Genomic DNA, 26,124 nt, shown 5'->3' with positions numbered 1-26,124 from the left:
CAGTCAACAGAACACTTACTGATATTGTTAGTCTCAAAAATTAAGTACTTTACTAAGTGTAAAATACTTCATTAATGTCAGCCTTATGAGGGAGTGCTATTATTATTCCCATTTTGCACATGTGGAAACTGAAGCACAGAGCGGCTACATACAATTTTCCTGAGAGAATGGGTGAAGTCATGATCAGCTTATGAACATTCTCACAATTCTGTGCTCACAAGAAACACAGTCTAACAGTCTAGAGAAAGAAGGTCTGCTCACAGGCTAGTGTCTATTTATAATTCAGGACCCTGTGATGAGGATTAAATGAGGTAACACATGTAACAAATTTAACTTCACACAGGTTCTGGCACATGGTGGCAATAAAAATGTTACGTTGTTGTCTCCTTGTACTTTGTCATGGTTTTGTGCTACACACTGTATGACTGGCATAAACTGATAGATTTGCGATCCATCAGGGGCTGGAGTGGGCAGTGGACAGTGGTGGTCAGGGATGACCTCTTGGCTTTCTCTCCCAGTCTGGAAACCGGGCACATCTGAGTTCATATCCATGTTCTGTTCCCTCCTAATGTAGTAGGCATTTGTCCATTTTCTTCTGCCAATGCCAGCATCTAACCGTGATTAGATGGAGCAGAGTTGGGGAGAATTCATTCTTCTATCATTACAAGATGCTGAGACTGTGGTGGTGCGTTTTCTCTTACCACACAAGAGAGATGGGCCAGATGACCTGGCAGTCAGGGGAGCAGCAAGAAACCTAGACTTAGGCCACAGCTACTTCTGCCCAGGACTTAAACTTGGATCAGGTGATGCGAGGCTGGCAGCTGGGTCATGAAGCAGTGCTATGGTGGAACAGAGGCAGAGTATTCCTGGCAACAGCCATTTTTTCTGTCCTCCAGACCTACTCTGTTAGTTGGTTGTTTTCCAAATCTGGACCTCCAGCTTCTGCTTTATTCCATTAGCCCCTTCCTATAAATTTCATTTTTTTGTTTAAGTGGAAGGGTCAGTCCCTATTTCTTTAACCGAAAGCATCCCTAACGGTATGGCTCTGTGGGCAAATTTATGGAAAACTCCAGCAGGTCCTCTGTATTGTCTGCTTCCCAATGGCTGGTCACCACGTAGGCGAAACCATTGATCTGATTGCTGTTCCCACAGAGTTCTTCCAGCCTGCATTGAGCACCTAAAAATTTGGAAGGGAACACTGTCATTGATAACAGGATTTAATCATAAACAACTGTTTCCTTAGAGATGGTTAGCTTACCTACTTCTCCCTCTTCCAAATAAGAATGCCTTCAGCAACGTCTGGGCCAAGTCACTTGTTCCATGACACTGCCAGGCCCTGGTATTCACCACCCCCCTAGACAGCTTATCCCATTCTTGGAAAGCTCTGTTAAGAAAATCTTCCCCGTCTTTAGCTGAAATTTGTCTTCCAGTGACTTTCTCCATCAGTCTCAGCCTTGCCCCATAGAATAACACAAAACAATGAGGTTATGTTGGGAAGACTAGAAGCTTTGGAAGTCAGTTAGGCTTAAGTTTTGGCTGTACTCCTTACCAGCTATGTGACCTTAAAATTTCTTTTTTAAAAACCCCTCTGGGTTTCTGTTTTATCATATGTATAATGAAGATAACAACCTTGACCTGGATTGCATACATGAGCAAATGTCTACAAATGGCCCAGGAGAATTCTCAGACAGAATGAACATTGAATAAAGGCCAGGGATGGAGGAGCCTGGTGGGTTGCCATCTATGGGGTCGCACAGAGTCGGACGCGACTGACGCGACGCAGCAGCAGCAGCAGCAGCAACAGCAGCAGTGATAACAGTGGCATCCGTGGTAACCGTGGTATATTGTTGAAATTGTCTGAGCCTAAATATCATCTCCTCCAGGAAGGCTTGCTGACTTACTCTCTGCAAACACATGGTGGGTGTTTTCCTCTGCTCCGTGGCATCCATTGCCCACCCCCACCCCCCCATCAGGGTGACTACCACATAAGATATAGTCATTGTTGAGTCTGTCTTCCCCACTGGACCATGAATTCCTCAAGTGCAAGGATGATGTCTTATTCATGTTTGTATTCCTGTGCCTGACAAAAGCCTGGACTATAGCAGACATTAAGGATGTAGTTGTTGAATGAACATTTCATTCTTTCCCAAGCATTTTCCTATATCCTATGATAGAGTTCTCAGAAACATCCAGCCACACAGGCAGATTGCGTTTTTTCCAAGTGAGAGCACTGAGGGCCAGAGAAAAGAAGCCATTCTTCCAAGGTCAGCTAACCAGTACTGCACAGGGCCCAGACTGGAATCCAAGAGGTGTCCTGGCCCTGGATGCCATGATCTTCACACCTGGTCATGCTGCTTCCCCAGAGCCTCTCTGATTCAAAAAAGTACGATTCAAAACAGAAGGAAAAGTGTTATTGCTGAGAGATCCTGAAAGATCCACTCCTTGTTCCAACCTTCAGATGAAAGCAGAGTATGGCTGGGGATTCAAAGGCAACTCAATCCTCAAGAATCCTGGAGTGCTTTAGAAGCTAAAGCATTCGTGGAACTCTTAAATCAGCAGTACCTGTGCTGGGTTCTTTTTGAGCTGATTTTTAAAGAAAGCTTCTATTGGCAACCAGTCTATCAGTAGAAAGATTGATATTTATTGAAGGAAACATCTTAGCAAAGTTGCAGGAGCTCTGGCTAGGGGCCAGGGGACAGGTCTCATCTCTAAGTCTATGTCATCTTAGGAAAGTCATCTCCCACTCCTAGGCTCCATGCACTTTGTAGAATGAGGGGCTACACTTCATGCATAAAGGACACTTCCAGCTCTCTCATTAAATGATTCAAAGGCGTCAGTAACTGGGCTTTACCTCCGAAGCTAGGGAGTTGCAAGAAGCATACATTTTGAATAAGGTTAGGTTAAAATACAAAGAGAATAACATAGGCTAGGAAAGGGATTGATACAATTTTTAAAAGAAATACCAAATAGAAAAGAATTACCAATATCTTAACATTTATTGCATGAGTTTTCCAACATTTGAGATTTGCATCAGACCCAATCCTTGCCTCTAAGAGTTCTCATGTTGCTCAGAGCTTTGAAGAGAAGATGGGAAGTTTGTCAAAGTCAAGACAAGAGAGAACATTCCAGAGTTGGTGGCATGTATGAAGTCAGGGAAATTCTACACATTCCTAAGAGTGTTATGCTTGTGTCCTTCACTGGATCATGAGCTGGTGCAGGTTCTTTCTCATCAGTGGTTTCAGGACCCAAATCAACTGCCTAAAGACAGAGGAATGAACAAGATGACCTCCAGATGCCTGGCTTTTACCTCTATGATCACCACTTTAGAGTCACTGAGTGTGAAAGCCAGGGTTTCTACTCTGGGCCTCTCTCTCCTTGGTCCTCTATTATTTTGTTACTTATTTTCAAGGTAAAATTTCTGAATGAGCTCAAAATCAGGACCCAAGTTCTGACACAAGTGGGGCTATTTATGGGACCAATGAGATAGAATATTCGACATTAGGACCATTCTAAAAAATTCAAATTTATTAAAGTCAAGTTTATAAATAACTGTGTAATATATGGCTTCCCTGGTAACTCAGTTGGTAAAGAATCCACCTGCAATGCAGGAGACCCGGTTTGATTCCTGGATCAGGAAGACCCCTGGAGAAGGGATAGGCTACCCACTCCAGTATTCTTGGGCTTCCCTTGTGGCTCAGCTGGTAAAGAATCTGCCTGCAACGTGGGAGACCTGGGTTCAATCCCTGGGTTGGGAAGATCCCCTGGAGAAGGGAAAGGCTACCACTCCAGCATTCTGGCCTGGAGAATTTCATGGACTATTCATGTAATATGTAACATCTTTCTCTTGAGCAGGAAATACTCTTGAATATCTTTCCTTTTTTATTCCAAACTGTCAGCTCAGTGAGGGTGGGGACTATGTCTGTGTCATCTTGCCCACCTCCATTCCAACTTCGCATACTATAGACCCAAGTGCAGAGAAGGTTCAATATATCTATTGAATAAATTAGTAAATGAATAGATGAACAAACGCATGAACAAATACCCTGAAGGTTTGCAAACAAGGTTCAGATAATTACTTGAAGACATATTTTGAAAAGTATTTAAGCACTTGTTACATGCCAGATACTCTCACGATAACCCAGTGAGGTAGGTAGAATTTATCCCCATTTAAAAAATGAGCAAATAAAATCCAAGAGAGATATGACCTTGAGAAGGTCATTTGACAACCACTAGAATATAGAGCAGAGAAAGAAATGGCAACCCACTCCAGTATTCTTGCCTGGAAAATCCCGTGGACAGAGGAGCCTGGTGGGCTGCTGTCCATAGGGTCGCACAGAGTCAGACATGACTGAAGCAACTTAGCATGCATGCATGCATTGGAGAAGGAAATGGCAACCCACTCCAGTATTCTTGCCTGGAGAATCCCAGGGATGGAGGAGCCTGGTGGGCTGACATCTATGGGGTCACACAGAGTCGGATACGACTGAAGCGACTTAGCAGAATACAGAGCTGGGATTCAAACACCGGTCTGACTGAACCCAGTGACCTTTTGCAGTCCCTCCAGCCATCAAGGAGGTTATGTGATCTATGAAACAGATGTTAGGCTATTCCTTTGTCTGTTCTTCCTGTACTGCTCTCCTCCTCCTATGCCCAATGGCAGAGATAAAATGGTTCTGGAGAACATTATTTAAATGGCAAATAAAGAGCTCCATCTTGTGAAGGACACCACACCTCATCCCTGTTGCAACAATGGCAGCTGGAACAAGAGCAATGATTTTAATTCCCCTCCTTATGATTTCCTTTTCATCTCCTCTAAAGGGTAGAGAGGGAGGCAGCTTGGTGGCTCCAGATCAACCTCACCCTGAGTATGTGGGGCCGTGTGATCCTGGAAGGGTGGTGTGGACAAGTGGAGATATATGGGGCATGCACACAATTGTCCCCTAAACACAGCAGTTTTTCAGCATTATCAATGAGCTGAATTGGGTTAAGCATATTTGCACCAAAAGCAAAATAAATATTGCTTTATTTAATGCCACTAAAAGGTTGGGATTCAATTGCCCTTGGCCCAAGGCAACTTCCAGCTCTATTGATTGGCCAGTGTCAGAATGCCAGGCAATCTATCATCAACAGCTGCTGCAAAATGCTTAGCAGGTGGGCTGGGCCCCACTGCAGTGGAAACAGAGGGTAGTGGGCAGTGTTCTTTGTCCCAAACATGCACACAAGGGGCAGTTATATCAACCCACTCCCCATCACCATCACTGAGATGTTTAAAGCACTTCCCTCATGTTCCTTCTTACATGATCTCAACATGGATGTGGCCCAGGCTGTGGAGGCGAGAGGAGGATAGATAATTACATAGGTTCCAACTCAGAAGAATTTGGGTTTGAGTCCCAGATCTACCACTGAGTCATTTTATGATCTTGGACAAATTCATGTTTTTCTCAGAGACCTAAAAGCATTGGCGGGGCAGAGCTAAATCAATTTCACCTGCCATTGAGTCTTCAGCGTTAGCCCAGTGTCAGGTACATAGCCAACTCACAGTAATCTGAAGAAATGGAAATAAACAAAAAGGTTAAGTAATTTGCCCTTAGCCCAGTAAGAATAAGGGACAGAGACAGGACTTGAACCTAAAGCCTATGTTCTTAACCATCACCCTAGTCTCTTGTAGCAGCCCTGGGAGTCAGTTCAGTGCCTGACAGAGGGACTCACATGAGCTGAGGGGTGGATGCAACACCCTTAACTTTTAAATGGAGAAACTGGGCCTCAAGCAGGACCTAGCATGAAAGGTACCTTTATGCAAATGGCCAAACTGCCCGTCACTCCTGGTTGACAACTTAGAAACAGGTACCCATCCGGGTGGGCACTTGCTCTGGCCAGATGGGAGTAAAGTCACAGACCACCTTGACCCCTGGACCAGGAGCCTGTGTGCTGTCCACAAACTGCATGTCCACGGGAGGTGGCCCTGGCTATGCCCAAGTTTCGCAGCAGAGCCAGGATGAGCACTCAGGGTTCTGACCCCTAAGGGTCAGCAAGGTCTTGACCCTGTTGTGGTGGTCCTTCTGGCAAGATGGTAGGATTGGGGAAGGGGGTGCTGAGACCACATCTGGGAAAAGGGTTGTCTCTAACCCTAGACTCTCTGGTGCCCCTTCTCCCAGAGCTTATTCCTAGTGGACAAGGAGAAGTGTTGGAGCACCCTCTCCCATCCTGTGGAAGGCATGTGCTCCGGGATTCAGCCTCCTCCTTCTAGGCTCCTGCTGGACTTTGGGGGATTTCCACACTGAGACTGAAAGCAATTCTGAGAGCCAGTCACCAATCAGAAGGACCTAAGATTTCATAAAACCCAACTTCCATATTTCAAGGTGGGAAAACTGATACCAAGGTCACACAGCTATGTAAGGGTAGAGCTGAAAGTCAATTTCAGAACTGATGGATTATTTTTCTCTCTATAAAGAACACTGACAAAGAGTAGAGAACCATTTTAAAGGCTCAAGAGGGCACATTGTCTAAAGACCCTTGAGGCTTGTTGTTTAGTCACTAAGTTGAGTCTGACTCTTTGTAACCCCTTGGACTGTAGCCCACCAGGCTCCTCTGTCCATAGGATTTTCCAAGCAAGAATACTGGAGTGGATTGCCATTTCCTTCTTCAGGGGATCTTCCCAACCTGGGGACCAAACCCACATCTCCTGCATTGGCAGGCATGTTCTTTACCACTGAGCCACCTGGGAAAAACCCCAGCCCCTGGGGCCAGGAATCAACTATTTCCATTTCTTTACTGAAAAGGGGCAGAGGAAGCACTGGAGGGAAGATAAGTCCTTTAGATCTTCACAGATCTGGAAACTGCCAAGACCCTTGCCCACATGGTGTGAGCCTGAGAAGTGGCCTTTGGTTGCAAATGTGGACTCCAGAGCCACGCTGCCTGAGTAAGATCCCGGTGTGGCCATGGATCAGCTGGTGGTTTAACCTCTCTGGGCCTCAGGCCTGATCTGCAAAATATGGATTCTGCCTGCCTCAGAGGGTTGTTTAAAGGATTGAATGAGATCAGTCACGTAAACACTGGGCATACTGCCTTGTTTGAGATAAGCGCTACATACGTGTTAGCTAGTCTTATGGTTTCATTCTTGGTGTGACACTCAGGATCCCCCACAAACTGGTCCCTACTTATTTCTCCAGCTTCTTGCATCATGTCCCCCACCCTCTACACACAAGCCTTGCACATTATATGTCTTATGAGCTAGTTACAAAATGCACCCCTTTCTGCGGGCTGGTGTAAAATCTCCAAGTGGCCAGGCTTGTCAGCTTCCACCTGCCCCCTTAGCCTTTGTTCAGTGTGTGAACCTACATTGTACGCTGCAGTCCTGACCATGGGCACCAGCCATGCCAGACCACCTAGTGGTGCCCAGGGCTCCTGCTCACTTGGGGTTCAGGCAGCAGGTCTCAGAGACTGAACACTTGGGCTCAGAGTCAGCTCTTTGGTTTGGACCCCTGGATCTCCCTCCCATGGGACTTCAGGCAATGAGTTCACTGTTCTCTGTGCTTCAATTTCCTTGTCTGTAAAATGAGATAACACGAGGACCCACTTCATAGTTTCCTAGGGTTTTGGGGAGCAAGTCCCCTTTTCAATCGTAGTGGGGCTTTTAGTCCCCAGAAATAAGGGGAATGGCTCTTTACCTCCATCTCCTCTCTTCCTCTTCCTGAGGGAGGGACGGAACTTATCTGATGGGTCAAGCAGGGGGAAGGAGCAGAATTTGTTGGGCTTGGCCCTCCTGGCGCAGCCTGTTAGATCTGCTACCCTCAGGAAGGGTCTGTTCTGGCCTCCCCTCCTCCCCTTGGTATGCCTTCTCACTTGCTGCTCGGCTTGTGGCTGGTTTTTGTTGTTCAGTCGCTCAGTCACTTTGTGACCCCATGGACTGCAGCATGCCAGGCTTCCCTGTCCTTGACTATCTTCAGAGTTTGCTCAAACTCATGTCCATTGAGTCAATGATGCCATCCAATCATCTCATCCTCTGTTGCCTGCTTCTCCTCCTGCCCTCAATTTTTCCTAGCATCAGGGTCTTTTCCAGTAAGTTGGCTCTTTGTATCAGGTGGCTGAAGGACTGGAGTTTCAGTTTCAGCATCAGTCCTTCCAATGAATATTCATGGTTGATTTTCTTTAGGATTGACTGGTTTGATCTCCTTGCTGTCCAAGGGACTCACAAGAGTCTTCTCCAGCACCACAGTTCAAAAGAAACAATTCCTTAGCACTCAGTCTTCTTTATGGTCCCACTCTCACATCTATACATGACTACTGGAAAAACCATAGCTTTGACTAGATGGACCTTTGTTGGCAAAATGATATCTCTGCTTTTTAATATGCTGTCTAAGTTTGTCATAACTTTAATTCCAAGAAGCAAGCATCTTTTAATTGTGGATGGTGGGGAAGTTGAATTTGGGGGTGAAGTATAAGAAGGCCAGTTTTAGCTACAGATACAAGCTATGCCTTCCAAATCCTGCTTCTGTCAACAATAAAGTTAACATTCTGACCTCTATCTTTCTGATCCCTGTATCTCCTCCTACATGGGTGGTAGTAGGCTGAGAGTGGGAGCAGAAGCATGATGAGTTATCACCCGTACATCTCCAGGGGGGATAATACATTAAAAATTATTAGAATAGGGTCTGACAGCTTGTAAAATTCCATTCATGCTTGCATTATTATAATCACTGTTGTTATTTAACAGTATTAGTCTTTTGGTTGAGAATGTGTTGCCAATCTCTTTATCTGGCTAACTCCCACTCACCCCTCAAGATCCATCTCACCAGCCCCTGCTCCCCGAGGGCAAGCATGGGCCAAGCCCACCACAGGTCCCCAGCTGATGCTTGGGACAAAGTACTTGCTGAGTGAGCATTTGAGCATGGGGCAAGGGAGATAATGAAGGACAGGGAAGCCTGGCATGCTGCAGTCCATGGGGTCACAAAGAGCCCACTGAGCCACTGAACACCAGAAAGGCAGACGGTGGGAGGTGAGGCTGAGGAAGAGCTTCCTGAATGCTGTGCCCACCTAGGAGACAAGGCTGAGGAGTACAGGTTCCTTCTGATGGTTTACAGGGAGCCCCCAAAGGGTTGCACACGGCACTGACACTATCCCATCAGTGGTTTAGGAACTAAGACTGGGACCCATGAAGTTCTTGATTCTATCACAATATTTTGCTCCTCCGGACTCCCCAACCCCTAATTCTGGGTAACTGTCTCCACAGAGGCCTGTCTTCACTGTAGAATCAATTATTAAAATCAACCCCATATCAACTCTAACTTTGAAAGGCTACTTGAAGAGACAGAGATGGGGAGCAGTCTCAACAGACATCTAGCCATCTGGCCTTTTCTACGGAACCTGGCTGGGAAGCTCATTTGAATAATTGGTTTTGGCGGTGTGCACTCGTGGGTTAGACACCTGATTACACTGCCAGCCCCAGTGTCCTTTCAGCCTCTGTAGAAACATCACTCAGGTTATATAAAATGGGAGAGAGTCTTTGGGAGGCAAGGCTTGGTCTGGCCCCTGTGTCACTTGCACTTCATCTTGAAAAACTATGTGACTCACATACTGTGTGACCTTGAGCAAGTTACTTAGCCTCTCTGTGGCTTGGTTTCCTCTTTGTTCAAAGGAGGAGTGTGATTTCTGCCCAGTCTACGGTTTCTTGTAAGGTTCTCAGAGAAGGAAGGGTGGAGAGCGCTGGTTGAAGCACGGGGGTCGTGACTTAGCAGGAATGCAAGTGGAAGGATTGAGGTTGACAAGAGGTCAATGTCAGATAGCGATGGGCAAGTAGGTTGTACCAGGAGAAGTATGTCCCAGAATTAGGCTTGTGATGATTCCTTCCTTCTCCTGTGCCACTAGCTAGCTCTATGAACTTAAGGGAGTTACCTAATCTACCTATGCCTCAGTCTCCTCATCTGTAAAATGAGAATAATAATAGAGCTGTTGTAAGAATTAAATAAAACAATACATGCAAAATACCTGGAATAAGGCCAGATCCGGGAGGTTCAATAGGCTATTCATCATCACCATTATCATCGTCATCACTATCACCATCATCTACATCATTATTGTCATCATCATCATCAGCACCACCATCATCACCATCATTGTCATCATCACCATGACTATCATCACCATCATCATCATCAACATTCATCATTATAACTTTTCCATCCTGGACACCATGTCTCAAATATAGACCATAATGAACATCTGGAGCATGTTCAGAAGACAGCAGGAAGGACGTGGAGAGGACTGGATTTCAGATCACATATGAAAAGTTGTAAAGCTTTGGGGATGTTCAGCCAGGAGAACGGGAGCTGGCAGTGGTTGGAGTGACTGAGGAGTGGGGAGGCGTGGGGACACACAATCCTCAAATAGCTGAAAGGCTACCACATAAAAGATGGATCGAACCTGACTAATCCTTCAGGGGCAGAAAGCAGAAATGATGGCTGGCAAGTTTAGCGTGGATATAAACACTCTCTAACAGTCAGAGCTGGCATCAGTGCGGCACTTCTTAAAGTGCCCCTGCCCTGGGTGGGGCCCTGGACAAGCTATCTCTGAGGCCCCATCCCACTCCAAGGCTGAAGAGGCTGAGAGGCAGCAAGGTGGCGGGGTCGGGGTGAGGGGCACGGGCATGTGGCCTGTGTGGGAAGGAGGCCTAGTGAGAAGGGGCTGGCAGATACTGCTTGGTGAGGCAATTTGCAGTGGATCTTTGCGCTTACTTCCAGTTGAAGAAAAATGCAGTTTTATGCTTGTCAAAGAACAAATAGAATACTGACGCATTTTTTACGTAGCTAATTTTGTGTTCTGTTCTATTTTGGACAGTTAAGAATGCTTCCTTCTTTGGGTATTGAGGTGAGTGGGGTTGGTCGGTTACAGCGTCTGTGCATGCATGTGTGTACGTGTCTCTATGCGTATATCTATATGTGTGTTATGTTTGTGTTTGTGAGTGTGTGTATGTGTGTGTTGGAAACACCTCCCCTGGTGTTTTACCCTCTGCCATATGTAAGGACGACTGCTGTAAAAATCTCTCCTTATATCACTTCTATGTCTGGTGGACTATATACAGTCTTCAAAAACCTTCCCTCATTACCCCTAGTCAGAAGGAAGCACTCCCTGCTTTCAGGATACAGTGTAGCCATTGGTTTAATTTGTAGCAGGCTAGGCTTGGCCAGCTTGGATTCATAAACCTGATCTGACCCTTCCTGCTAGGGGACCTGGGGCAAGCTCTTTGGGCCTCAATTTGCTTCTCTAATTAAAAAGGGACCATAATACTACCTCCACCTCAGGGTTGTTTTGAGTGTTAGCAGGGATGATATATATAACGTGTGGTTAGTAGGCACTTAGACACTAGCTCTGATGATGTCCAGGCTTCCACAGCATGACACACACCCCTCTAGTACAAATACTGGGCCTCTTATTGCCAAAGGCTGCATCTGATCTCCATCTGCTTCCCTAAGGCGCAGCACAGGGCCTGACACTCAGCAGGCCCTCGACAAACCTTAGTTAAATTGGATTTACTGTGCTGGAGCGCTCTTTGCTACGTAAAGCTCACCAGGGCCAACAGACAGAATGTGTTGCAAGTCTGCGGGTTGTAGCAGCATCCGTTTCCACTGCGGGGTCTGCAGCGCCGTGCGATAAAGCTGAATCATTTCTGCACCACCCGTGGAGGTCTGTTCCTCTCCCCACCTCCACACTTTCAAGAAGCACTGAGGCTTCCCAAAGATGAGAAATTTCACAGCATCCTGATATCTTTTGGGTAACTGCGTATTTTATGATGACTAATAGGCAATTACTATGGTAATATTGCAATTCAGCATGTGTGAGGTTTGGGAAATGAGAAATTATGGGTAACTACGTTGGATTCATTTCTATGGTAACAAAAAGTAATTGTCATTAAATACCAGTTATACGGAGGCTGTACCTGGTAATTATAGATTTTTATGCCCAGAAACATAAATAAAACCAATAAATTTATTCAAAGGTCTACGACTATTTACTTATACGTGACTCTATGGAATACACAATGACAAGCACCTAATTAAGAAATGCAAACCTAATGCAGAGTTTCATATTGTCATATGGAGATGGAGAGTCTGTTTCTCAGCTGCAAGGAAAATTGCACATCACACAGGCTCAGTGGGGTACAGGTAGGGATGGAGGGTGTCTCCTCTACAAAGGGAGTGGTGGGGAGGAGGAGGTGATGGAGAGAATGGCCAACCTACTGCAGGACGGCGAGAGCCCCCAACAACCAGAGACCAACTCAGCCCGTCACCCTGGACACCAAAGGCCTGTCACCCTCTGCCTTGTAACTCTTGGCTCTACAAGTACCTGAAGTTACAGTGTTTATCCCTCCATCCTTCCAGGCCTGAGATTCCCCCCTAAACCTCTCCAAAGATGCTCAAATTGCACTGATATGTTATACCACTATTTTTCCATTGTGATAAAATGCACATAACATAAAATGTACCATTTTAGTCATTTTTAAGTGTACAACTCAGTGGTATTAAATACGTTTACAATGTTGTGCAACCATCACCACCAGCTATCTCCAAACCCTTTCCTCTTGTAAAACTGAAACTCTATATCCATTAAACGATAACTCTCCTCCCCCAGCCCCACCAGCCAGCCCTTGGAAATCACCATTCTACTTTCTGTCTCTATGATTTTGACTACTTTTAAGTACTTCATATTAGTGGAATCATAAAATATCTGTCTTTTTGTGTCTGGCTTATTTCGCTTAGCATAACATCCCGCAGGTTCATCTGTGCTGTAGCTGTACCATTCTTGACAGAGCCTATCTCCAGCGCCTCTGCTAAATGATGAGAAGTATCCTGCACTTCATTTTCGTCTTCCAAGAGGGCAGAGGGGAACTGAAGCTGGGGAGGGAAGGGTCTTGCCCCAGGATGAGAAGGCTCAGGAGAGTAGGGAAAGCTAGTCTGCTAGTTCTCTGCGTCTGCCTCCAGCTTGTAGGACACAGGCAGTGTCTTGCAGTGTAGGGAGCCCGGAACACACCAAGGGACCTTAAACACAGCTCTTCACCTCTGCAGACTTGGTTTCCCCTTAGCTCAAATGGATATAATAAAAATTGACTTTCGTTTCTCAAAGAGTTGTGGTAATGATCCAAGGTGGTTTCTAAGTGTAATGCCCTATACAAGAACTAAGTGTGGCTCTGAACCCAAAGTTCACTAAATCATTAGAGCAGCTCACTATAGTGTTTACATCACAACAGCATAAGGTCAAAACAACCAGAGTTAGGAGGCTGAACTGCTGAAAGTAAAGGGTTGGGAGCTGAGGGCATCTGGCGATGATTGCTCTACCTGTGGATGCAGCTCCAGGCAAGAATACCGGAGCGGGTAGCCATTTCCTTCTCCAGGGGATCTTCCCAATCCAGGGATCAAATCCACATCTTCTGCATTGCAGGCAGATTCTTTACCGTCTGAGCCACCAGGGAAGCCCCTGTGCCATTTCCTAGTTACTAAGCACTGCTCTGGAGTTTATTGACTCATTTGGATAATTATACATCAAAGGCTGGTTCTGTCCTGGGCACTGTGCCAGGCTTTGGGGATAAAGTCCTGACTTCAGGGAGCTTACAGTCTAAAGGTGGAGACAATCATTCAATAAATAAGCATGTGATTACAAACTGGGGCAAGGGCTTTGAAAGGATAGTTCAGAATGCTCTGAAAGAGGGTAATGGGAAACCTAACTTATATGGGAGAATCTAGGCAGGCCTTTCTCTCTGTGTGTGTGTGTGTGTGTGTGTGTGTGTGTGTGTGTGTAGTAGTCGCTCAGTCATGTCTGACTCTTTCCAACCCCATGGACTGTAGCCTGCCAGGCTCCTCTGTCCATGGAATTCTTCAGGCAAGAATACTGGAGTGGGTTGCCATTCCCTTCTCCAGGGAATCTTCTCGACCCAGGGACCAAACTCATATCTGCCGCATTGCAGGCAGGTTCTTCATCTTCTGAGCCACTAGGGAAGCCTGGCCTTTCTGTGAAGTGGCATTAAATCTCAGACCTAAACTGAAGAAAATGGCCAGTGTTATTAGAGTGTAGTAAGTGACACAGAGACAGCAAAGACAGGGCTGCCCTGGTGACTCAGTGGTAAAGAATCCACCTGTCAATGCAGGAGACAGGGGTTCGATCTCTGGGTCAGGAAGATCCTCTGCAGAAGGAAATGGCAACCCACTCCAGTATTCTTGCCTGGGAAATCCCACAGACAGAGGAGCCTGGTGGGCTATAGTCCATGGGATTTCAAAAGAGTCAGACACAACTTAGGAGCTAAACAACAAAAGTGAGACAGACGGTATAGTTGGCCTGTGTTTTTATTAGATGCCATAATACTGTTATCTCCTGTTACACCAGCTCCTGTTATAGAGGGCTGCCAGAGAGTGTACGGTGGTTGCTATCACTCTGGTTCTCTCTGCTCCTCCCATAAGCCCGAGTCTGGGAGCACACATGGGAGTCTAGTAAGTAAACACTGCTGCTCTTTTACATAAAGTACATCATCTATCATGGGACAGGTGTCATCATTGGCCATTAAATGCTAGAGTGCCCCTTGTCTATTTTACTATAAATACCATGGTATTGGTACTTGTATTATTAAATATAGGGCTTCCCTGGTAGCTCAACTGGTAAAGAATCCACTTGCAATGCAGCAGACCCCGGTTTGATCCCTGAGTTGGGAAGATCCCCTGGAGAAGGGAACGGCTACCCACTCCAGTATTCTGGCCTAGAGAATTCCATGGACTGTATAGCCCATGGGGTCACAAAGAATCAGACAGCTTTGCATGGTCAAAGCTGGGACAACTGACTCCTCTTTCTAGATCTGATTACGTGGTTCTTTAGCATAGGAGAAGGAAAAGAGAAGGAAAAAGAGGAGGAGGGGTGGGGGGAGAAGAGGCACCTGGAGGCCATGGAGTAGATTTTTATTATTTGCAAGCATAGAAGTCTTCACAAAGATGCTTCTTCACAGAGTTGCTGCTAGAATTAAATGAGACAAGTGTGTGAGCACCTGACATGGCACTGGGTGAGCAAGCAGAATTCTTGGGCTGGCATTTTCCAGGTGTTTTATAATCCCTAACACCCCTGGGAACAGGGTGGTGGTGGAGCAGGTGAGGGGTGGTGGGGAAAGACATTTCTCTGGGAAACACTGAACACTATATTCCCCTCTTGGGATTCCTGTTTACTAGCATATTCAAAATGGAAAAATGTTAGTGTAGAAGAGAGTGTTTAACTTTGCCTAACTGTATGTTTCCCAAATTTACTTGAACTCTAAATCCATTCTCCCCCTATAATGCCTGGGCAAGTCCCACCAAACCACGGGACACTGTGCTGTGGCTGGTAGGGTAGCTCTGTGAGGGGATGGCCTACAGAACCTCTAAGGTACCTTGACGCTCTCCATTTGTAGACTTGATTACTATTTTTCACATCCTCCAAATATTTAATGGTGAATTTTCATGATTGATAGGCTTTTTGTTGCTACTCAGAGCTGTTTTAGCAACAGGATTAATGCCTGTGGTTAGAGATTTTCTTCAACTCTTGTAATGAGAATCACATACTCCGCTGGGAGAAGGCTGGGCTTTTAAACTTCAGTACAGAACCATTTCTGAAGGGTGGAATTCTTTTATCCTGAAAGCCCCAAATCACAAAACTTGGACAGCGTGGGGACCTATAGGAAGCAGTTACCTCCCCAGCACCAACCCCACTGGCCATCTGAAGCCCAGAAAGAGGAGGCATTTTGGCCAAGATCAAAGACCTCTTTCCAACTGGTCATCCCTGGACAGCAGATGATGACATAAATAAGTATGTGGAATGGACAGTACTGACCTCTCTCTGACCATGGCTGCTCTTGTAATTAAACAGAAATGTTAACATAAATCAAATGGTCCTTCCACCACCATTATCGCCAACATTGCATTCTGTCCAGGAAAGGTGGAAAGGCACTGCTCCCAAGCCTGCAGCAGCCATAAAACCTGCCAGTGCTAATGAACCATTACTTGAGCCAATTAAGAGGAAGCAAAACTGTCTTTAATTAAGGCATCATGCACCCCGTGGGTTCTCTCTAACTCATACCCAGGGGTACTAGGAAGCCTCTGTGGACTCACCTGCCACACTCTGGGAAAGCATTGAACCAGCTCTGTTTCAAAAGGACCTGATGGGATGTCAGTAAATGTGGGTTCTGGTCTGAGCTCTGCCACTGACCTTGGGCAAGTCCCATTTGATCTCTGAACCTCAGTGCCTTCATCAGGAAAGTAATCTCTTTTTTTTTTCCTTGTATCCACCAAACTCTTTTTGAGCATCTACTTCGTGCTGATCCCTGATGATAGGCACTGGGGACACAAGGACCATTAAGGCTCAGTGTTTCCCCTCTGGTGGTTTTAGGACCACAGGGTCCTTGAAATGGGATAAGACACATTCAATAGCCAGGCCTGTGGGAGCTCAGAGAAGGGAATGGCCAATTCTGTTCGGGGGGTCGGGGGATGTTTTTCAGAAGAAGAGGCACAAGCTGAGTTGTAAGGAAGGAGTAGTGAGATGAGGGGGCTTCCCTGGTAGTTCAGAGAGTAAAGAATCTGCCTGCAGTGCAGGAGACCTGAGTTTGATCCCTGAGTTGGGAAGATCTCCTGGAGAAGAGAATGGCTATCCACTCCAGTGTTCTTGCCTGGAGAATTCCACGAACAGAGAAGCTTGGTGGGCTACTGTCCAGGGGGTCACAAAGAGTCGGATACCACCGAGAAACTAACACAAACACACACAAAGTGAGATCAGGAAGGGACTAGGAAGCCCTGGACAAAGGGCCTTTATGAAAGTGAGGTATCAGGTCCCAACAGGACCTGTGTAAGGAAACTGGCCTTCTTTAGAGTGGCCAGAGCAATGATTCTAAGACCAGAGTGGGGGGAGGGGCGAGGCAACAGGTCACACAGAGTCTTGCATCAAAGCCGGGGAGCTTGAATGTTACCTTGGGAATTCTAGGACAAATCAGCACTCAAGCTGTATAATTTGGGCAGTGAAGTTAGTCAATGATTTACTGGTTGTATGACTTTGGGCCAGTCTGTTGCCTCAAAGGTGAAATAAGGCTAATAACACCCTCTCTCAGAGGATTCAATGTTCTCTCAGCAGATGGTTCCCTGGGCAGTGGAATTTTTGGCTGTAAATTATGGGGCTAAGCCAGGAGAAAGAGTTCAAGATGTGAAGTGCATGAGTGAGTGTGGGGCCAGCCAGTATGCTCACACCAAAGAGAAATGCTGCCCACATGATGCAGGCTGCTACTCTCCTTCATTAATAATCTCCAAGAAGAAATCTAGAAACAAAATGGTAACTGTCATCACCACCATATGCTCAAAAGCACATTCGTTGCCACCATTTCTTTGTGAGCACTGATGCTCACAAGTGCCCTGCCAGGTAAGTAATTATTATCTTAATTACGTGAGAGAAACTGCAATGGATCAGAGAGGGAAAGTGAATTCCCCATGGTTACACAGGAAGTAGGCACCAAAACTGATACTAGGTCTCCTGGTTCCTGATCCAGCAAACTGCCCAGAAAACTCCAGCAAGTGACCTCACATGACTGTGCATGAACTAGCCAAGACCAGCTCATCACATCCTCAGGAGCTGGGGTGAAACTTCTGATGAACTCATGGGTGGTCTGAAAATTCCTCCTCAAAATCATAGCCCCTTTTTCTTCCTGCTTTCATACCACCATTCAAGCATTCTCCCCCATCCCTCACCTGTAATTGCCCAGGTAGACACCATCAGGGTTGAGCATGGGTGCAATCTTGAACACCAGGTGTTCCCGTAGGACACGAGCAATAGGATGCTGGCTTATGAGGAAGTCAATGATTCCTGGGAAAAAGAGAAGCATCTGGGTTAGTGTCAACATGTTTCAGGAAGGAGGGAGCACATTTGTTCAGCTGGTAAAAACAGTGAGAGATCAATAGGTGATTTGGGGGCCTATATTGTTAGCCACTGTGGGTACATGGCTATCAGTTAGGTGTTGCTCAGTGAACTTTACAAATAATATCTCTGTTTCCAGGAGACAGCTCAAGACATAATATTGTCCTCAAGGCCTGGAGGACAGCATGTCCTGCTCAAGAGCAGAGGAAGGGCCTCCAGAAAAAGACAGCATGTGAGCTATGCCTTGGAGTCTTGACAGACAGAGATGGGGAGAGGCAGGATAACTCTGAACAATAAAAGCAGAGTTGCTCCCTAATGGGTCCACTGCTAGCTAAATGCTGACGTTAGTTTGGATGATTGTGGGGCCGAGGACCTTAAGACATCTCAGTCCTCATGAGGCTGATGGGTACATCAGGAAACAGAGAGAAGTCACAAAAAGACAGGGAGGTTTTGTCAATACCCCCACCTCTGCTTCTTTCCCCCACTTAAAGGGTCCTCTGTTTCCAGACTCCAGGGCTGGCTGCCTTTTCTGCTTCTCATTAGGACAAATACCACCTTGCCTCCCGGTCACCAGATTTAGGACTGTCTCCTCCATGACTCTCCTCCTATAGTCAGGCAGTCCCCAAGTCTCTTCTTTGAAACAAGCAAATCTGCCCCTCATCTCCATCCCCCTGCCTCTCTTCAGTTCTAGGCCACCAGCACATCTGGCCTGGATGAGAGCAACCAGAGCTGGCCTAGGTGACAGCGACCACCTCTGGAAGGTGCCCTTATCACTACAGCCAGAGGGATTGTCCTGAAGTGCAAACCCGATCCTGTCACCACCTTTGCTGATGTCCTGGCCATGGCCTCCACACATCTATAGGGGAGGAGGTGAGAAAACAAGAACTGAGTCTTTGCCTCGACCCTCTTTTTCTCCATGTTTCTACTTATTCCTCGGAGACCTGAAAAAAATAGACAAAATGGAACTCTGGCATTCCATGAGACGCCTGCCACGCTGGACAGTGACAGGAGAGCACACAGCCCTTCCAAAAGCACAGAAGGAGAACAGAGAGAGCTCTTCCCCTGCTGGAGAGAGCAGAAAATGTATCAAGGAGAAAGAAGCTTTGAGCTGGACCCTGACAGATATGTAGGTTTTGACAGCCAGACAGGAGGAAGCAGCGGGGTAACTAAGAACAATCCATGTGCCCAGTGGCAGGCACTTAGCTCTTGGAATGATAAGTCACTCTGCGGCGCGTTCCAGAGCTGCTGTGACCAGGGAGGGATATCTTGGGCTGAGAATCCATTGGCAGCCGAGAGCCAGTTGGACATCATTTACTGCACGGCTGATGCGGCGGTAGACCAGATGCCCTAATTTATTTGTTGGTTCTCATATGAAAGCTATAGTTTGCTAGTAAATAGGCAGGGTAATGATGCCAAGCACCCTTGTTAGGGGCTAATAATTGCTTAATCTGTCCACTAATTGACCCCAGCTCCCGGGGAAGCCCTCCATCAAGGAGCCAGACATTGCTCAGGGCCTGGCCATGCTGCCTCAGAGAATGGCTTCTGGAAATGGAGCAGTTCATTGTGAGTCATCCTCCTTCACAGATGAGCAGATTAATTGCACTGCTGATTAGGCAGCTAATAAGAGGATGAGAGGAAACAAAGCCAGGCTGGAGGCTGCAGCCACCCAGAGTGAGCGTGGGGCAAGGAAAGCAGAAGTTTTAGACTCATCTCTTGGCTAGAGGTCAGACTCAGTTCAACAGGAATCTTTCCCAATGAGGAGGAAATTGGGAGGAGATCTTTCACTTTTATTTGGTGTGGGGAGGGGGTGGTAAGTGAAGAGGAAAATGAGGAGAAATGTCAGAGCAAGAGAGGAGAGGAAATGCCATCCCCCAATATGGGCCAAAAGCATGGAATGGACCAAGGAAGCAGAGAGTATGTGGACTTGGAGATCTTCATGGACTCCTTACTGGTTGTTAGTTTTCTCTGACCAGTTTCCTCATCCTGATATAGAGGTAATGATCTGGAAGAATTCTGTGGGACTGACTTAGAACTTCTGCATTTTGACTGCTGGTCCCAGCACCCGAACATTGTAATATGCTCTTGTAAAGTCACTTAGATCAAAGGTTGAAAAGCAGTGGGGGTAGTAAAAGTCAGAATGCAGCCTAGAACTAGGTGTCGTGGTCTGTGAAGTTGACTGACTGTGGGATCTGGGAACAAGAATATTGAATTGGAGAAGCCAACAAACCAGCAGTCAGAGAACCTGGGTTCTAGTTTTGGCTCATCTTTAAACTTAGATGAAAGAACACAGTGATTCCCAAGGATGCATCCCACAATGACAGGTGATGATTCCACCTACTTCATTCCTTTCCCTCAAAGTAGCAGAATCCTCATCTGTCAAATGAGGAGACTACACTTCCTCCTTCTGGGAGACATAATCCACCCCCTGAAGATCAGTCTCTGCCCCTCCAGTAAACAAGTTTGCAGATCCTTAATCAGGAAGATGGAAGAAAGCAGGACTGGGGGCTAGAGAGGGTGGAGGAAGAGAAGGAAAAGTGGCAGAATTTGGAAATGGGAGCTGGGTGGCCAACCTCACCACCCTGTGCCAACCTCACCTGGCCACGATGACCTGCACCAAGCAAACCACAACTAAATGTTCAATATTGCTATTTCTCCCACTGTACAGAGCCAGGCATGCAGCAGATGCCCAATAAATGCCCATTGGTAGATTAGCTCCAGGAATTCATTTGACCTGGACAAAGCAGAGTGTTAGTTGAGCTGATAATTACTCATTCTATAAACATTCGCAGAGGCAGGTCCATGCCAGGAGCAGCTTGGCATTCCAAGATGCGTAATAGGTTCCTGCTCAGACGGGTGCATGGGGGGAGAGCAGCTTCTACCAACAAAGGCTCTGATGGGAACAGCACAAGGAGCCCTAGGAACCCCGGGGTCTCCTGACCCAGCCTGGGAGGCAAGAGGGGGTTGTGGAAACTTAAAGAATGTGTAGAGTGAACCAGATGAAAGAGGTGCCAGGAGACGGTGTTCCAGGCAGGGGAAGTCTTGCACAGAGGTTAGGAGGTGGGACAGAAGACAACCTGTTTCTTAAGAGAGTTCTTCAGTTCCAGGTGACATAACTTGTGACTAAAGGCACAGACATTGAAACTGGACTAAATTTGTGGCCTTAACCTCTCTGTTTCTCAGTTTCCTCATCAATTAAGAAGAATAGTATTATAAGGATCTGAGTTAGTTAATGTGAGCAAAGTGTCCAGCACATAGGGAGTGTGATGTTTACTCATTGCTCTTATTTGGTTTGGCTGAAGGTGTGGGGTGGGAGGACGTTGAGAGAGAAGCAGGAGAGGTAAATGGGGGCTTGCCGGTCCTGCTGAAGAATATGAACAGCTGAGGAGAGCCATTGCCAAGGTCAGGCTCAGATCTGGCCTTTGGAGAGAGTTTCCCCTGGCTGCAGCCTGGAATGCAGTTTGGAGGGAAGTAGTAATAATGGATGGATGTCCTGAAGGTGGACAAGGTGGTGGTAGGGGCACAAACCTAGAAGAGAGCCAGCAAAGATAAAGAGGCTTGCAGTCAGAAACCAGGGTCTGGCATGGTGGTGACCTGCAGGGGCTCTGCAGTGATCAAGACCCAGAGAGTCACAAGGATGCCGCCGATGGAGGGTTAAGCATTGTGGATAGATGATGACACTGATGAGAAGACTACTTGTCTACCACTCCCAGGAGCAGCAGAAGTCTTGGCTTAAAGCATACAACTTGGGGAAAGGTGACACCAAGATTACAGAGATTAAGTTTCTGGCCCCTGGCAGAATGGGGCCTTGAAATGGAAACTGAGTTCAGTTTTAGAAATGTAAGGAAAATTGTAGTTTCAGTACCTCTGAGTGTGGGGGACTGAGGCTTGCGTCTGCTGTGCAAATCTATCTTCCCTCCAGGCTGTGAGCTCCAGGAGGGCAAAGCCACAGCTCCAGCTCTTGGCCAGGATTTTGTCAGCACCCAGCTCAGCACTGGGGCAAGGCAAATGCTCAATAGATACGTGTGAAATGAATGAATAAAGATGGACCAGGGAATTTCCTGGCCGTCCAATGGCTAGAAATCCACGCTTTCACTGCTGAGGGTACAAGCTGAATCCCTGGTCAGGGAACTAAGATCCCACAGGCCATGTGGTGCAGTCACAAAGAGAGAGAGATGGTCCAGTAACAGGTACTACTATGTTTAGTAGCTGGACTGATTCCATTTTTCAGACAGGAAAACCAAGTCAGGGTGGTGATATCATTTGCTGAGTGTCTCCCAGGGGCCTGACTGGGATTCAGGTCCAGTTCTACTGATTTCAAAGTGGTTCCCTTTCCATGAAACCAAGATGGGACGAGCCAGGAGTCTATTTGCATGGGATTTGCAAATTATTTGGATATATGCCTGCATGATTTTTCTCTAGAGAGTTCTGTGTAAAGTATTGCTGCTCTTCTCTGCTAAGAGAAAGGATACACAGTGGGAAGAGCCCAGGCTTGAAGCAGGACATTTGGGGTCGGGGGAGGGGGGATGTCTCTGCTGGGCTGAGTGTGGGTCATGTGACAGGAGTCCTCTAGGCTCTACCCTGACTGCCCTTAGCTGAGCCCAAGGACCCAGATTATGGAATTCCAGGAAGGCTGGCCCCGAAGAGCCTGACGTTCACAGAGTCTAAGTTCTCACCCTCCCTTCTCCAACTCTGCCCATTTCACAGATGAAAATACAAGCTTGGAAAAGCAAAAGGCCCCACGACAACCCCTTCCTGGATCTAGTTTCATGCATATATGAGGCTGTATGGGAGGGAGGGGGGAGGAGGAGATGAGGAAGAGGTGTGGGATAGAGGAGGGAGGAAAATAGTGAGAGAGAAGAGGGAGGAAGGGGCAAAGGTCACCACTTCACTGTGGGCAATCTTAGCTTGTGCTTGGTCCTGCTGTCCTGGTGGTTGTGTGAGAGAGAGAGTGTGTGTGTGTGTGTGTGTGTGTGTGAGTGTGTGTCTTGGTGTCCTGGTGGTTGTGAGTGTGTGCGTGCATGCACATGCGTGCTCTGCCCATCCTCTGCCTGCCCCCACAGGACACCCCTGAGGAGTGAGCTCCCAATGAGGGCCCGGTGGGCCCCTTGGCAGCTGGAGCGGGGCTCCATGAATCCTCACAGCAGGCCCTGGAGGACCAGCTTGGTGCCACTTTATAGGCAGAGAAACAGGCTCTGAGAGTTGAGGACTTGATGGGGGTCCCAGTGAGGGGATGAGAGTGCTAGGACTCTGACTCAGGTGTCCTGGTGGCTGTGCTCAAGTCTGAAACCTCAGCTATGCCCACTGCCCAGCCACCTCCAGAGGGGAGTGTACCTCCCCATGGCAGCGTTTCACACAGGTGAGCTTAAGGATTCATTTACAAAGGGCCTGGAGTGGACAAGTGCTCTGCAGATGGGACTTTCCAGTGAGCGATGTCCCACCAACTCCAGGAAGCTTCAGGGCAAGAACACTCCCTGGACCTGAGATCAAGTCCTGGCCAAACTTCTGACTTGCATCCGGGTCTCCCAGCAGGTAAATGGAAGGGGTCAGCTAATGGCTCTTTTGGAGAAGGAGCTGAGGAAGGAAGGCAGCACACCTGGTAGAGAAGTCACACACCTGGGCTTGGGTTCCCAGTGAGGATTAGAGGAAGCACGCCCGGCACCTGGAAGATGCCCCATTAATGCTGCTTCCTCCCCTATAAATAGTACTTACTCAGCGCTGACTGCACCCCAAGCACCATCTTACATGTTTTATGGACACTAACTCATTTCATCTCTACAACAACCCTCTGAGGCAGAATTCCTATCATTATTTCCCTTTGGAGAAAAAGGGACTCAGACACAGAGAGGTTGTGGAACATGCCCAGGGTCACCCGGTACCAAGTGGGAGGGCTGAGCTTTAGTTCCAGGCAGCGAGGCTCCAGAGACCCAGCTCACACACACACTGCTACAGGACCGTGCGGGAGTGACCTTGACCTCTCACATCGCAGCTTGAGAGGGAGGAGAGTGCAGATGCACGGAGGCCAAGAGTGGGGGTTTGGAGAAGCAGCTGTTTCCCCACCAAGCAGAGCCTTGAGAAAGTCACAGCCCTGCCCCCCTAAACGCCACCCACACTGAGCTCTGCCACAACAGGACTTCACTCTGCTCCCAGCAGCAGATGCATCAGCAGCTCGGCCGCAAGAACCGAGGTCCCAGCCAGATGGGGACAACCAGGCCTCACGTGTCTGTCCTCTGCTCAAGGTCACTGAGCCAGTTAATGGGGAAAAAGGGTCAACAGAACCAAAGGTTCTCATCCTCCCAGGCCTTAGATTCTATCGCCCTCCCCAGAACAAGGGAGGCTGGGGAGGGGTCCAGCTGAGACCTGGGTCTGGAGAAGACAGCCTGAGCTGAGCCCCGTGCGGCTGTAGTCTGGGGTGTCCCCAGGGGGCTGGGAGACCCTCGGCGAAGACTCTGCCTCGGTTCCTCACTGGCGAAGTGGGGGAATGTTGCCTGTGTTGAGCTGTCTCAGGAAGGATGAACTGTGTGTCTCAAGGGACAGTTACAGAGACGGGGACAGAGGAAGGCCAGGACTTGGGAGACAGGCCCCAGGGCCACATCCACCAGGAATTAGCTGTGTGCTCCTGGGTACGCCTCCTCACCCCCTGAGCCTGCACAGTCTCACCTGCGTGTGCACATTGGTCGCTGCGGGGCAGCCTGAGCACCGTGTTCTTCCAGGTGAGAAGCTTGGCTTTCTAGTGCTTCCCACCCGAGAGGGTAAAGGCTTGGGAGACCCAACTTCAAAGCTCTTTCTGCACTTTACTGACTGTGTGAAGGGAGGTTCCTCTTTCTGAACTCAGATTTAGTATCCTAGAGCCAAGACAGAGTTTGTTCCTCAAACAGTCCCACGAGGTGAATAAGACAATGCCCATTTCACAAATGCAGAAAATGGCACTCTAAGATCCAGCCCTGGGCCTGAAATAGCTCAGGTTTACTGCTGCTGCTACTGCTAAGTCGCTTCAGTCGTGTCCGACTCTGTGCGACCCCATAGACGGCAGCCCACCAGGCTCCGCCATCCCTGGGATTCTCCAGGCAAGAATACTGGAGTGGGTTGCCATTTCCTTCTCCAGTGCATGAAAGGGAAAAGTGAAAGTGAAGTCGCTCAGTCATGTCCGACTCCCAGCGACCCCATGGACTATAGCCCACCAGGCTTCTCCGTCCATGGGATTCTCCAGGCAAGAGTACTGGAGTGGGGTGCCACTGCTCAGGTTTAAAGGGAGAGCAAAAAAAAAAAGTGCAAAACAAACATGTAACAAATCGGGGCAAAAAAGATGACCATTGAGCAACCCACAATGCAGACCCAAGGCAGGGGGCTAAAGGGAGTGGGCCAGGGGGCCCAGTTCAGTTTGGACACTCTGTTGAGTCTGACTCTTTGCAATCCCATGGACTGCAGCACGCCAGGATTCCCTGTCCTTCACCATCTCCCAGAGCTTGTTCAAACTCATGTCCATTGAGTCAGTGATGCCATCTAACCATCTAATCCTTGGTCATCCCCTTCTCCTCCTGCCTTCAATCTTTCCAGCATCAGGGTCTTTTCTAGTGAGTCAGTTCTTCGCATCAGGTGCCCAAAGTATTGGAGCTTCAGCTTCAGCATCAGTCTTTCCAATGAATATTCAGGACTGATTTCCTTTAGGATGGACTTCTTGGATCACCTTGCTGTCCAAGGGACTCTCTAAAGTCTTCTCCAACACCACAGTTCAAAAGCATCACTTCTTTGGAACTCAGCTTTCTTTATGGTCCAACTCTCACATCCATACATAACTACTAGAAAAACCATGGCTTTGACTAGGTGGACTTTTGTTGGCAAAGTAATGTCTCTGCTTTTCAATATGCTGTCTAGGTTGGTCATAGTTTTTCTTCCCAGAAGCAAGCGTCTTTTAATTTCATGGCTTCAGTCACCATCTGCAGTGATTCTGGAGTCCAAGAAAGTAAAATCTGTCACTGTTTCCACTTTTCCCCTATCTATTTACCATGAAGTGATGGGATCGGATGCCATGATCTTTGGTTTTTGAATGCTGAGTTTTAAGGTAGCTTTTTCACTCTCCTCTTTCACTTTCATCAAAAAGCTCTTTAGTTCCTCTTTGCTTTCTGCCATAAAGTTGGTGACATCTGCATATCTGAGGTTATTCATATTTCTCTCAGCAATATGGATTCCAGCTTGTGCTTCATCCAGCCCGGCATTTTGCATGATGTA

At 47.5% G+C, this 26,124-nt stretch overlaps 1 protein-coding gene across 8 annotated transcripts in view; it reads right to left on the bottom strand.

Annotated features, from left to right (window-relative positions):
* Positions 1–26,124, bottom strand: part of LOC145504408 (BEN domain-containing protein 5) — a 1,377,102-nt gene that overhangs the window by 122,549 nt on the left and 1,228,429 nt on the right. For all 8 annotated transcript variants that reach the window (XR_014052189.1, XM_081485144.1, XM_081485143.1 and 5 more), the window contains one exon: positions 17,733–17,847. Coding sequence is in view for 7 of the 8 variants with exons in the window: in XM_081485144.1 (XP_081341270.1) it covers positions 17,733–17,847 (115 nt within the window). In the remaining variant the exon portion in view is untranslated. The remainder of the gene's footprint in view (positions 1–17,732; positions 17,848–26,124) is intronic.

This window comes from Giraffa tippelskirchi, chromosome 5, assembly GCF_054371585.1.
Source record: "Giraffa tippelskirchi isolate mGirTip1 chromosome 5, T2T-mGirTip1v1.2.pri, whole genome shotgun sequence".
NCBI classification, from domain to species: domain Eukaryota; kingdom Metazoa; phylum Chordata; class Mammalia; order Artiodactyla; family Giraffidae; genus Giraffa; species Giraffa tippelskirchi.
Note: the sequence above shows the minus strand (reverse complement) of the source record. Positions and strands in the feature narration are given on the sequence as shown.